Below are 13,914 nucleotides of genomic sequence, written 5' to 3'. Positions count from 1 at the left end.
TGGTTCCTCCCACTTCTTTCAGAGCAGCTGCTGCAAAGTAGTTGTTACAGAAATATTTTGCAATTTCAACAACAATCACCTTTATTTCTGGAACACTGAAGTCTTTGGCTAAGAGGTTCATCAAATGAGCACTGCAACCGTATGTTATTAGCTTGGGACTCTCTTCTAAAGTTCTTCTCATCTTGGATACATTTGCAGCTTTGTCTGTGACCAAGCTGCGTACTAGACATTTGATATATATTTTTCTCACAGTTTGTTATAGCTTATACTGCTACTTCTTGTAAGTATTCTGTGTGCGCATTTCCTGATGTATCGGTTGTTTCTGTAAGGAAGACATTCCCTTCTTCTGTTGTCACACAAGCACATACAACAGGATCATGGTGGACATTGCTCCACCCATTAAGACTCAGGTTAACAATTTTACCCTCTAGATCTTTTGCACACTGCTCAATTTCTCTTTCATACGCTTTATCCAGCAATTTGCCTGTGACGTCTGCTCTGTTGGGTGGACTGTATCCTGGTCTTAGTAACTGAACCATGTTAATGAAGTGTGGGTTCTCAGTCATACGGAAAGGAAAGTTTTTGTTGCATAAACAAACTGGGCAATTCTTTCATCAATTACCTCTTTTTGTAATCTGATTCTTATCACAAATTTATCTATGGTTGTTTCTGGATGATGGAGATTTTTTTTTCTTTTTTGCTACAGCTGATATACTGTGGCTATGTGACATAGATGATGTGACTGAAACACTATCATTGGCAGATAACTCTGAAACTATAGAAAATGATGGTGATCTTGAAAGTGGATAGTCTTCATAATCCTGTATGTTGAGAATGGATTCTCCTAAACAAAATAAGTCAATGTAGTTACATAATTATTACCATACTGCTCATTTATATTACTCATTGCATTCACTGACACTCAGATCTACTTTAAAGGTGAAATTGTCAAAGCAAGATCTGCCTATTTCAGATTTTTTTTTACCACAACTGCATCTAAAACAATAGTACCATAGAGTAACAATTATATTTTTTGCTCAAACATGAGAATTCAAGAATAGTTGAGAAGGAAGACAGGCAGTCCTTAAGAAAGAAGTATGAAATAAAAAAGTTTACCTGCAAGATCCTGCATGTTCAGACATGTTCCTTTTATCATCTTCAACGCAGCTTCCTCCTGAGAAGAAACAAGGAGAAGGACTAAGGGGGGATATGATAGAGGTATATAAAATCATGAGTGATGTGGAGAAAGTAGATAAGGGAAAGTTATTTACTTATTCCCATAATACAAGAACTAGGGGTCACCATATGAAATTAATAGGCAGCAGATTTAAAACAAATAAAAGGAAGTTCTCCTTCACACAGCGCACAGTCAACTTATGGAATTCCTTACCTGAGGAGGTTGTGAAGGCTAGGACTATAACAGCATTTAAAAGGGAACTGGATAAATTGATGGTGGCTAAGTCCATAAATGGCTATTAGCTAGGATGGGTAAAGAATGGTGTCCCTGGCCTCTGTTCGTCAGAGGATGGAGATGGATGGCAGGAGAGTGATCACTTGATCATTGCCTATTAGGTTCACTCCCTCTGGGGCACCTGGTATTGTCCACTGTCGATAGACAGATGCTGGGCTAGATGGACCTTTGTTCTGACCCAGTATGGCCGTTTTTATGTTCTTATGTTACTTCTCCTGAAGTTGTTTCATTCAGGCAACCAGGCCTTGATTTCTTTGTTGCACTGTTGCATTTTGCACGCATGCCTGTTTTACCCACGGGTAGAGGAACGTCATCAAAATGTTCCCAAACTGGGTCTCTCTTACAGCCTGCTGCCATTATAGGTTTTCCCTTCTGGTGAGAAAATGGTATGGTATATCTCAAATCAATGAAGGCTACACTCAGACCTCAAGACTTCTGGAATATGCTGCTCAAACAGTTTCACTTTTGTTTCTACTGCCTGTCACTCCCTTCTCACATTTATCTCCAGACTTCTCCTTGTCCCGATCTGTTCCGCCAGCAACAATCTTCTTCTATTCATTGAACTTTTTGAAACTTGGCACTTTTAGAGAGAAATAAGGGATTGACTCTGTGTACATAAATTTTCAGAGGGATAATAGGGTTGAGGTCTGTTATTTCTCACCTCTATTTATTTAAACACATTTTTGCTGTTAACAAGCATGTTATCTCTGGAGACACAAATCCACAGTTTGAGAACTGCAAAACTAAGCATCTCTGATGGTATCTTCTAGAATGAGCACTGAGTCCCATTGGGTAGATAGAAAGATTAACCTAAATAATCTATACAGAAATCCCTAGAACCCCATAAGATTGGGTCCCTAATCCATGAAGCATTGGAACTCATTTAAAACTTGTCTTAAACATTTCATGACTATATTGTCTCATACTATAGAATTTAAATTTATAATCACTATTCTATGATGAGATTCTTTGAGCTATAATGTATCTTAATTAAAACTATCTTTAGGTTTTTTCCTCAAACAGCATTTTATCAAAAAAATCCATTTTTTAAATCATTGATTTTTATCCAGCTTGCTTATGCGTAATTATTACTACTAGTAAGGGGAGACAGATGGAAAAAGTGGGGTAGCAGTTGGAAGGCACAACTTGAAGATTGTTTGTTGTGCATGCAACCTTTTTGCAAAGAAGCAAATCTATATGGATTTTAAAAAATAATGATGACCGGTGCAGTTGCTTAAAATGGAAACGTGACCTACGGCTTGATTGTTTGTTTGTTTTTAAATATAATTTTTCACTGTCAGGATGGGTTTCACAATCACAAGTGGCTTTTTCTAAGGAGCATTCGATTTTTGAGATGCACATTTTTCTGTTGTCCTTCCTCCATGTATTTTCTGTTCAGCAGCAGAATGCTTAATCTTACTAAACATGCATTATCAGTTGCTAGGAGAACAGCTGTATTTTTCTTAATCTTTTATTAAATTATTGGTTCTCATAGTTTCCCCATATCACAGACTTAGAAATATCCTCTCCAATTTGGTTCTGCAGTGGAACGCTAGAAAAACTGGATGCCTTGTGTGGAGCATGTGGAATTGGGCTTTAGCAATAGAGAAATTCATATTGCTTCTGTAGGTGATGTAGACTGATCTTCTCCCAGACCACGTCCAGACTACCCGTCATATCGGCGGGTTAAAATCGATTGCTTGGGGATCGATATATCGCGTCTAATCTAGACGCGATATATCGATCCCAGAGCACGCTTATATCGATTCCGGAACTCCATCAACCCCAACGGAGTTCCGGAATCGACAGGGAGAGCCGCGAACATCGATCCTGCGTGGTGTGGACGGGTGAGTAGTCCGATCTTAGATATTCGACTTCAGCTACGTTATTCACGTAGCTGAAGTTGCGTATCTAAGATCGATTTCCCCCCCCGGTAGTGTGGACCAGCCCCCAGAAGACTACCTGTCACAGTGCAGATAGTCTGCCTGAGGCTTTGTCTATACTACACAGCTTTTAGCAACAGGACCATGTTGCTAAAAGTCAGGCAGTGTAAACACTGTTTATCGGCACTTTTGCTGACAAAATACTTCTACCACCTATGAGCGGGGTTCGTGTTGTTGACAGGAGAGTGCTGCTGCCCACGATGAGCCAGCTACACTGCCATTTGCTGTGGCAAAACTTTTGTTGGGGGTGGGGGGCTTTTTAAGCACCTGTGAAATTGGTGGTGTAGGCAAAGCCTTGGTTTATGTGTAACTTTTTTTGTGCCTGAAATAGGACTGAACAGTAATGCCTGCCTGCGCCACTACCCTTTGTATAGTCCCAAGGAAAGTCTAGGCTTAAGTCTGTGCTCTTATTAGTGAAAGAGCAATGTGTTACCTGAAAATGTTGGAGAAATGACAAATGGCATGGCATGTCTCTTCCATAACAAAACCATTAGTGATAAAACTGACAAGAGAGGTATCCATTATATGGGTATGTCTACACTACAAGATTATTCCGATTTTACATAAACTGGTTTTGTAAAACAGATTGTAGAAAGTCAAGTGCATGCGGCCACACTGAGCACATTAATTTGGTGGTGCGCGTCCATGTACCGAGGCTAGCGTCGATTTCCAGAGCGTTGCACTGTGGGTAGCTATCCCATAGCTATCTCATAGTTTCCGCAGTCTCCCTCGCCCATTGGAATTCTGGGTTGATATCCCAATGCATTGTGGTGCAAAAACAGTGTTGCGGGTGATTCTGGGTAAATATCATCACTCATTCCTTCCTCCATGAAAGCAGTGGCAGACAATCATTTCACGCCCTTTTCCCCTGGATTGCTCTGGCAGACGCAATAGCATGGCAACCATGGAGCCCATTTTGCCTTTTGTCACTGTCACTGTATGTGTACTGAATGCTGCTGACAGAGGCGGTACTTCAGTGCTACACAGCAGCATTCATTTACCATTGCAAGGCTGCTGCACCATTGTAAATTGGAGATGAGATGACGGTTATCAGTCATTCTGTACCGTCTGCTGCTGTCATGGGTGCTCCTGGCTGAGGTCGGCCGGGGGCACAAAGACAAAAATGGGAATGACTCCCTGAGTCAATTCCTCGTTTATGGTTTATCTAAAAATAGTCAGTCCTGCCTAGAATATGGGGCAAATGTACTAGAGAACCAGTGTATCAGAGAACCAGAGAGCACAACTGCTCCGTGTCAGATCCCGCAGAAATGTTGAGCTGCGTGCCATTCACGGGGGGTGCCCCTGCAACAACCCCACCCGTTGATTCCATTCTCCCCCAATCTTTCTGGGCTACCGTGGCAGTGTCCCCCATTTGTGTGGTGAAGTAATAAAGAATGCAGGAATAAGAAACACTGACTTTTTAGTGAGATAAAATGAGGGGGAGGCAGCCTCCAGCTGCTATGATAGTCCAGGCAGGACTTTAAAAGGTGGCGGGGGGAGAGGAGCCCAGCATTCCGCTGCTATGATAGTCCAGGCAGTACAGAATCTTTTCTTTATACAGGAAAGGGAGGGGGCTGATGGAATTCAGCCCCCAGTTGCTATGATGAGGACAGTTACCAGCCGTTCTGTACCATCTGCTGGGAATGACCGGGAGTCATTCTTATTTTTACCCAGGCACCCCCGGCTGACCTCACCTGAGGCCAGCCAGGAGCACTCACGGGCTGATGATGAAGATGGATAACAGTCATATTGTATCATCTGCCACCAGGGAGGGGAGAGGAGAGGATGCTGCTATTAATTGCCGCAGCACCATGTCTACCAGCAGCATACAGTAGACATAGGGTGACATATAAAAAAGTCAAGAAACAATTTTTTTCCCTTTTTTTTTTTTTTTTTTTTTTTTTTTTTTTTTTTTTTTTTTTTAACGGAGGGAAGGGGGGTAAATTGACGCCATATACCCTGAAACATCCTGGACAATGTGTTTGACCCTACAGGCACTGGGAGCTCAGCCAAGAATGCAAATGCTTTTCTGAGACTGCGGGGACTGTGGGATAGCTGGAGTCCTCAATACCCCTTCCCTCCCTCCATGAGCATCCATTTGATTCTTTGGCTTTCCATTATGCTTGTCACACAGCACTGTGCTGTGGCCTCTGTCTATCATAGCCTGGAGATTTTTTTTAAATACTTTCTCATTTCATCTTCTGTAACAGAGCTGTGATATAACAGATTTGTCTCCCCATACTGCGATCAGATCCAGTATCTCCTGTACGGTCCATGCTGGAGCTCTTTTTGGATTTGGGACTGCATCGCCACCCGTGCTGATCAGAGCTCCACGCTGGGCAAACAGGAAATGAAATTCAAAAGTTTACGGGGCTTTTCCTGTCTACCTGGCCAATGCATCCAAGTTTGGATTGCTGTCCAGAGCAGTCACAATGGTGCACTGTGGGATACCGCCCGGAGGCCAATACCATCGATTTGTGGCCACATTAACACTAATCCGATATGGTAATACCGATTTCAGCGCTACTCCTCTCGTCGGGGAAGAGTACAGAAACCAGTTTAAAGAGCCCTTTATATCAATATAAAGGGCCTCGTTGTGTGGACAGGTGCAGCGTTAAATCGATTTAACGCTGCTAAAATCGGTTTAATGCTGCTAAAATCGGTTTAAACGCGTAGTGTAGACCAGGCCTAAGAGTTAGATGAGAAGGGCAAACACAGTGCCTCCCTACTGACTGGTTCAAGAATCATCCTAACTCTGGCTCAACATAATCATTCCATCTCCAGACACTGTGAAACAAATGAATTAGTCCCATTTATTACAGGTGGCCCTCCGGAGAAATAAAGCTGTAGCTACCTTGTAACTGCTCCATATTGAACCACTGTCTTTGAGGTCTTCTAAAAACCAAGCTGCAGCTGGCAAAAAAGGAAAAGAGATTAGGCAACTCATCCTCCCTGAATCAAATTATTAAACATTTGTGTAGCACTCAGTTGTCAAAGCTCTGTACGAACATTAATCCTTTAAATCCCTCCATTTTCCTGGGCCAAGTGGAGTATGTTGGTGGTGGCCCCCCCCTTTTTTTTTCTTTTTTAAAAAAAAACAGATGAGCACACTGAAGCAAAGAGGTGGCAAACTGACCATGGCCACCCGTTGAGCCAGGGATGGGAATAGAGTTCAGGACTTTTAGCATCTAGTCTTTTGTTCAGTTTGCTATGCCTTGATGCCTCTGAATTTCTGAAGTGTGTTAATCTGAAGCTGGTGTTCATGTAAGAATTATTCCAATGGATGAGCTAACATTTGTAACAAGAACAAGCCTCTGTAATTAGAGGGAAGGGGAACTTGCTTTATGAAGTGATGCTCTCATTAACAAGTTTGACTGAACAAATGAGACTTTAAAATAACCTCTGAGGCTTTTTACTCATCCTGGACATATTCTGTTAGTAGCCGTTGACTTCTTTCTACAGTTTTGTGAACTTCATATTAAATTTCACTCTGTAACATGCTGCTCTTTTGTTTGGTTGCTGAGACCGTTCATTCAGCATGCATTATATGGACCCCTTAGCACTTTGTCTTATAAGGAAATAAACTTTATTTTCAATTGAATGTAAACCAGAGGCACTTTCTGACCTACTTTTCCTTTCAATGTCATTGTCAGGCATCAGAAGAGGCCTCCCTGCGTGCTTTGGAGAGTCTAATGACAGAGTTTTTCCACAATTGCACGACAAATGAACGGAAACGTGAGATAGGTAAGTTCAGACAATCCCTTTTACTTCCTTGAACAACATTTTTTGGATTAGATATTTGATCTCCAAGCAACAGCAGCAGAAAACTCCATAGTTCAGTTTTCTGCTGAAGGTGGAAATGGTGAGAAAGGAACATGTTTCCCAGGCTGATGGAAACTTAGCTAGTTATGAGGGCGGGTACCTACTTCTCTGCCTACAAACTGCTGCGCTCCATGAAGAGCCTGTGAAGGATGCTGTGTGACAAATGACGGAGCAAAATGCGTGAAGCTTTTTATGTACTAAGAGGGGAATGAGAAAGATGTAGGAGAGCAGATCCGAAAGAGGAGGCATACATTACCCACACTGACACATTTGGGGTAGCAGGTGGAAATACACTTGTGTTCATACTGGTGGATCTGAGCAGATCCAGGCTTATGAAGACCAGTAGAAATAACTTGCATAATATGCAACCAGCAGCAGGATGGATGAATCAGGCCTGCAATACACTAAAAAATGAGAAGGTTACACAGTCTTCTGGTTCCTTTCTACGAGGACAGGCTATGTATTTATAACCTCTGAGACTTCAGTAATATAACCTGTATTCCCTCCAGGTTCACTATACTTGAAAATATATTCTCAGCATGTATACACGCTGTCTTCACCTGAAATTTCACCATCTGGCTAAAAAGGGTGATATTGACTCTTTCTTCCCTGGAGAAAAGGCGACCGTTCGCATACTTTTGGGTTTGTTCAACTTGTAGAACACAAACCCATGCAGCTTTTTCCCCAGGCCAGACTTTTACAAAAAGAGTAATTGGATGTGGTCATCCTAGAAACAGAATCTCTCTGAGCTTTTGAGAGAAATGTGTAAAAGACGGGGGATTATAATGCTTCACATCAGAGGTATATATAGATCTAAGAACAATTAGCAAAACAAAGAAAACTTTACTGCAGAATGTCCGTATTAGGGCAGTACATGGACATTTTAGTTTTGTGGCAAGCTCGGCTGTGAATCTATCCTGTGCTAGCCTGCCATAGAATGACTCTCCGTGTAGGCCCTTCTGACATGCATTAACAAACTCAGTTAGTCTTTGAAATGGGATTAGGTGAAAACTCATTAAACTGTTAATGCTTGTCAGCCATGTCCACACGGACAATCAGTCCGTGGCTGGCTAGTGCAAGATAAATTCACATCCCAGCTTGCCGCAAACTGTTCCTGTAGACAAACCCTTAAATTCTACCCAGTCTGTTTCACAGTGGACCAATATCCCAACTTTTGCCATTTGTTTTTCTTATTTGTTAGAGGCAGAGCTGGTAGTGCTGGCTATCATTAAGGTTGCCTGACACTTCCCATTATAAGGTGCAGTTTTCAGCTGCTCAGAACTTTGCCAAACTTTTCCTATTGGGGTTGAAATTTTGCAAGCTAGGTGTCTGCCTCAGATTTTCTTTTTTGAAAATTTAAGCAAAAAACAGTTCAATATTTGAAAACAATTAGGGAAAATACATTTTCTTAGGCATGTTTTTTTAAGAAAGTTCAACAGAGATTTTAGTTTGGCAGCTAAATTCAGAAGATTCCTTCTGCATTGATTGTTCAACCCTGGGATTGAGGAGGACTTTTCTTGCAATTGATGCTCCTGGGTAGGGTGAGCTGCAATAGCACTGGGCACTGGAGTTGAGAGCAGGGAAACACTCTCCTGTGGTCTTAGTGCTCCTCTACCCCTCTCTGCCCCTTTTTCTGACTCCCAGGCAGCATGGCAAAGTAGAAAGCTGTCTGACTACAATGCAGAGGGAACAAGAGACAAGGAGTCTGAGGTGGAGGAAAGACTGGGAAGAGGGCTTGGGAATCTACTGGAAATGGCTGGGCAAGGAATGGAGACTGGAACAAGGAGCTAGTGGTAGTGGTACAGGAAGGAAGTGGTACAGGGGGGACAGGAAGACTTGGACAGGAAGCTAGAAGTGATGGAAAGTAACAGGCTGGAGAACACAGGTAGAAAAATCTGTGCCCCCTAGAGCACATTCTTCTACAGAACCCACAACTGAAACCAAGGTTCCTGAATCCAAGTGTTGCTGACAGCAAAGGAATTATCTGTAAAGATCCCTGGCAAAGTAGATAATCTTGCTCTAGTGTCTGGTCTACATAGAATATGACAATCTACTGCTGCCACCTCATCCTACTGCTATCAGTGTCTGTTACCTTAGGGGGCAGAGACCTGCTCTGTGGATCTAAAGGTTCCATTAGTATCAAGATAATCTAACCCAAGTCTGTTGTTACATTATGCTTTTGGGAATGTTAAAATCATACACAACAAATTCTGATACCATGCACCTAGTCATTTTGGTTGCATTGAAGGTTATAGGTAGGTTTTGTGGCTGCTTTTGAATTAGCTCAGGTTGTCTGAGCATTATTAAACTGATAAATCAGATTGAAAAATATCTGAAGTTCCATTCAGATTTATGGTGCTGTGGAAACAAATATTGTCTTGGGTACGAAGACAACTTATGAATATTAATGCACGTGTTTTGTTGATTCTTGATTTTCCCAGAGGAGCTTCTGAATAACTTTGCCCAGCAGATAGGTGCCTGGAGATTCTGCCTCTATTTCCTGTCAAGCACAAGAAACGACTACGTAATGATGTACAGTTTGACAGTGTTTGAGGTGAGACATAAGAAAAAAGGGTGAACTTACCCAGAACACCATTATTGCCTGATTAGTGGATTCCTCTGTATTTACTCCTCTTTGATGTGATTTGTGTTTGGAATAGTTTGTATTAACTATAAGGTTTTTAAGATTAAAGTGAGAACCACCTGAAAAGCACATGGACATGGCTTGCTTTTATAGTTCTCTTGTAAGGGGAATTTTTTAAAGTGCAGTTTGAGAGGGAATAAAATGGAATATGAATCCTTGCATACAGATTGAGGAAATTGCTTATTGCTGACTTCAGATAGGAAATGTCTAGAATTTAGGATGCTGTCTTAGATTTTGATATAATTCACAGAATTATGGATGAATCCGTTACAGAATAGATCCTTCATATCCTTTACAGATCAGAAATGGTAACTCAGTTATGTATAACTAGATGCCACAAACTAGCATAAAGGATATGACAAAATTCCTTATTCTGTGGAATCTAAAAGATCTGATTGACAGCTCATTCTGCTTTGCCTATGAATTCGTCAAAGATGTAATATCACTCTGCTGGAAAACCACATGCCACTTGTTACCTAGCTATGAAAGAGAACGAAGTAAAAGTTTAAAAACCCAAACACTGGCGTGTGTAAAAATGTGATGTTAACTGTTCACAGGCTACAATCAACTGATGTATCAGTAAGCATGTGAAGTGTCTTGTTCTACCACATTATTCTGCATCATTACTTTTAGATCCTCTCTAAAATAATGATGCAAAGTATCTATTTATTGCATTGCAATGCCATAGTCAATGACATGCTTTACATTAATTAACTTAAAGCACTTTTGTCTTGCTTGTCTGTGTCACATTCCTAGCTGTGTTGATCATTCATGCTCTGAGCCTGATCCCAGGAAATGCAACAGGGGATGGTTGACACAGCTCAGAGTAACAAAAACTGCTCATCAATAGGCAAAGAAATAGTACCCCACTGGCTTCTACTGACATTATTGTAGACAAACCACTTAGGGCAATCATACCATAAGACTTTACTATGATTAAAAAGAAACTCCCTTACAACTCTTGCTGCTGGTGTATGTACTTTACTAAGTTTTTGGCAGGAAAAAAAAGGTGCTAAGAAAATGAAGCACACTAGGGGTGCATTCAAAGTTCCTCTCAAAACAGCTACCCAGATAAATAAGCAAGCTATTCTGGTGATGTCAGATGTTTTGCAATTCCAGATGTTTCCAAAAGGTGTAAGGACACAGATAAGATATACTAAAGACATCAAATAAAACATTGAGTAGGGGAGCTGAAAGCTGCACACTAACTTGCAACTGTTACTTATGGGACAAACCTTTTGCTCCATGGCAGTTGTGAGCCTTGCGGTGGAGGAGGAAATCTGGAGCTAAGAGGACATGTACAAAAATTATAGGCCATCCGGGTAAAGCAGACTGGGCCATGCCCAGAAACTGGGCTTAGTGCTGACTTGCTGACAAACCGCCGTCAGTGAGTGATCTATCTTAGGTACTTATACATCTTTCATTACCATAGTATAGTGACAAAGAGTCCTGTGGCACCTTATAGACTAACAGACATATTGGAGCATAAACTTTCGTGAGTAAATACCCACTTCATCATAGTATAGTGAGCACTTCACAGTATTTAATGTATTTATCCTCACAAGTCCACGGTGAAGTAGGGAGTGCTATTATGCCTGTGGTAAAACTGGGCACTGAACCAGAGTCTCCCATGTCCCAGTCCAGCACCCTAACCAAACTAAGACAGAAATAATAGGGGACTACACTGTTGTCTAAAGAGGAATTTTATGGAGCTACATATTCCAGCAATTAGAATGATTTTCATGGGTTTGGCAACCTAGCTTAATTCCTGCCCCTTTCTGCCTCACTGAAAAATATAGCTCTGAAAAATAATTGTCCAGAGCCTAGTAGAACAAAGAAATCACTGTCCAGTGCATAAACACTAAGGAAATAAACTCCAGCTTAGAGATTCAAATCTCTTTATTTAGAACCTGGAATTTCTAAAATTAATTCCAGCTATCTTAGTACTGTTTGATCGGTTATATGGGAATAGTGAATTTATCAGCAAAAGCAGGACAGTAAACCTAAAACTTATTCCAGGAGGTTTATGGGGGCTGATATTTTCTGGAAGAAGTGGAAAAATAACAGCAGAGTTTTAATGAAACTCCTTCAGCCTCTCCCACTGTGCCCACTTTTCTTTCATCTCAAATGGAAGCTGCTAGTTGATCTTCTGGGAAAGGGGAACTTGCTACCAAAGACATTAGGCAACTAGAGGAAGCTACCACTTTAAAATCTCATTTACGTGGGAGAAATTTCATGTACGCACAGTACCCTTCCGGAATTACTCTTAATACGGACTTTTTGTGAGTGTCCTCTGTGTTGTGGGTTTTGTCAGTGCCCTGTATTCTTCCTATAAGTAGTTCCTTTGTCACTGTTAAACTGTAGCTCTGGACATTGGCTCCAAACCATAAAATTTTGACCCCTTTTGGGAGACTTCATGGTGGCTTCAAGTCTAAATTGCATCAAAGCCTGAATACTATGAATTGGCTTTGTCATGCCACGAGTAAAGCTATTTGTCTTTAATTTCTGCCTGCCATGTGCTTGAAACTGGGTAGAGCATTGCTTCAGAAGCAGGCTTCCTGAATCTATTATCCTCAAACATCTACTTAATGGGCTAAGCTACTAGTAGCCACTAATGTTCTAGAGCTTCTAAATGGGGCTTCAGCACTGCAGGAAAAATACTTTATAACTCTGCCGTCTTATGGATTTTGCCACTAAGTGAGTTAAAACTCCATTACTAAACTTAGCCCTCTTCCATTAAAGGCCTATTAACTTGGACTTTCTGGATTTAAAAACTTCAGGAGGCCCACATTTCATCCAAAGCAGAACTTGCTTCTCATTCTGCCTTGCAAGAGTTATGATGATTCTCTATTTACTGCAACATTTCCCTTCTTAAAAGAGGAAACCTAGCTGTCTCAGGGTTAAGAGGGCACCGAGACTTTATATGCAAAAATCAGGCCTGCTCCAGTCTGAATTGTTTATACTGAAACTCGCCAACCAGTGACTGTTTTACAGATCCATAAAAACACTGATTCATTCAAGCCATGCTAGTAGAAAAAATGATACTAGGATAATGGAAATTGCCCATATTTCTCAAGACAGAAAATTGTTAGTGTATTGTGATGTGAAGCAGCATATGAAAAGGGAAGAACTCATAAATTTGACATTTGGTCTTTGAGCCTCTCTTAAAATAATCTTGTCTACCTTTAGAGTTCCCTGTATTCTATTTAACACACAATGCTGCTTACATTCAAAGCACTTTACAAACATTAAGCAATACATCCTCCAGTTCTGTGAGGGACCTATCCCCACTAACTCTGACCTTAGTTTCTTTATCTGTAGATGTGCCCAGGGCCACACACAATCACTGTCAAGGCCCAGATTAAGTTCTTGTGCTCTAGATTCTAATTAATTTGACCACTCTATCACATCTGTCCCAACACTTACCTAATAGTTATCTGGTTTGGGCAGTAATTTAAAGTAGCAATACTTGCAACTGCTTCACTTTACTGATTAAGGGTAGTTTTTCATCCATGCACTAGTTGAGGATAACAAACTTGTTGTAAAACTCTGCAAATGAAATGTATTGAAATGCTAAATTTTTCCCAAAGCTACTTGCCTGATGACACATCTTCTCCTCCATCTGGTTCTCCAGACATGGTGTCTAGCCACTGATTGTAATGTTGCGCTAAAACCAATTCTTTGCGCCTTTTAAGATCTGCTAAATCAGCGTGTGCCTCTCTTTCAGAACTTGATCAACAAGATGTGGCTTGGGGTCCCATCTCAAGATAAAATGGAGATCCGCAGCTGCCTGCCCAAACTCCTACTAGCTCACCATAAAACGCTGCCTTATTTTATCAGGAACAAGCTCTGCAAAGTCATTGTGGACATTGGCAGACAAGACTGGCCTATGTTCTACCATGACTTCTTCACAAACATCTTACAGGTAAGGATGTCTTTGGGAAACTGTGATGAAGTCAGGAAATCTTCGGTGCCACTTCATGGAACAATTTGTCTAAATTAGAGGCTACCTTTAATGGGAAGACGGAGTGGTT

At 41.2% G+C, this 13,914-nt stretch overlaps 1 protein-coding gene across 2 annotated transcripts in view; it reads left to right on the top strand.

Moving 5' to 3' along the window:
• Positions 1 to 13,914, top strand: part of XPO6 (exportin 6) — a 100,945-nt gene that overhangs the window by 26,450 nt on the left and 60,581 nt on the right. For both annotated transcript variants that reach the window (XM_030576759.1, XM_030576758.1), the window contains exons 2-4: positions 7,068 to 7,158; positions 9,678 to 9,790; positions 13,608 to 13,805. In XM_030576759.1, the coding sequence (XP_030432619.1) occupies positions 7,068 to 7,158; positions 9,678 to 9,790; positions 13,608 to 13,805 (402 nt within the window). The remainder of the gene's footprint in view (positions 1 to 7,067; positions 7,159 to 9,677; positions 9,791 to 13,607; positions 13,806 to 13,914) is intronic.

This window comes from Gopherus evgoodei, chromosome 10 (assembly GCF_007399415.2).
Source record: "Gopherus evgoodei ecotype Sinaloan lineage chromosome 10, rGopEvg1_v1.p, whole genome shotgun sequence".
NCBI lineage: Eukaryota > Metazoa > Chordata > Testudines > Testudinidae > Gopherus > Gopherus evgoodei.
Note: the sequence above shows the minus strand (reverse complement) of the source record. Positions and strands in the feature narration are given on the sequence as shown.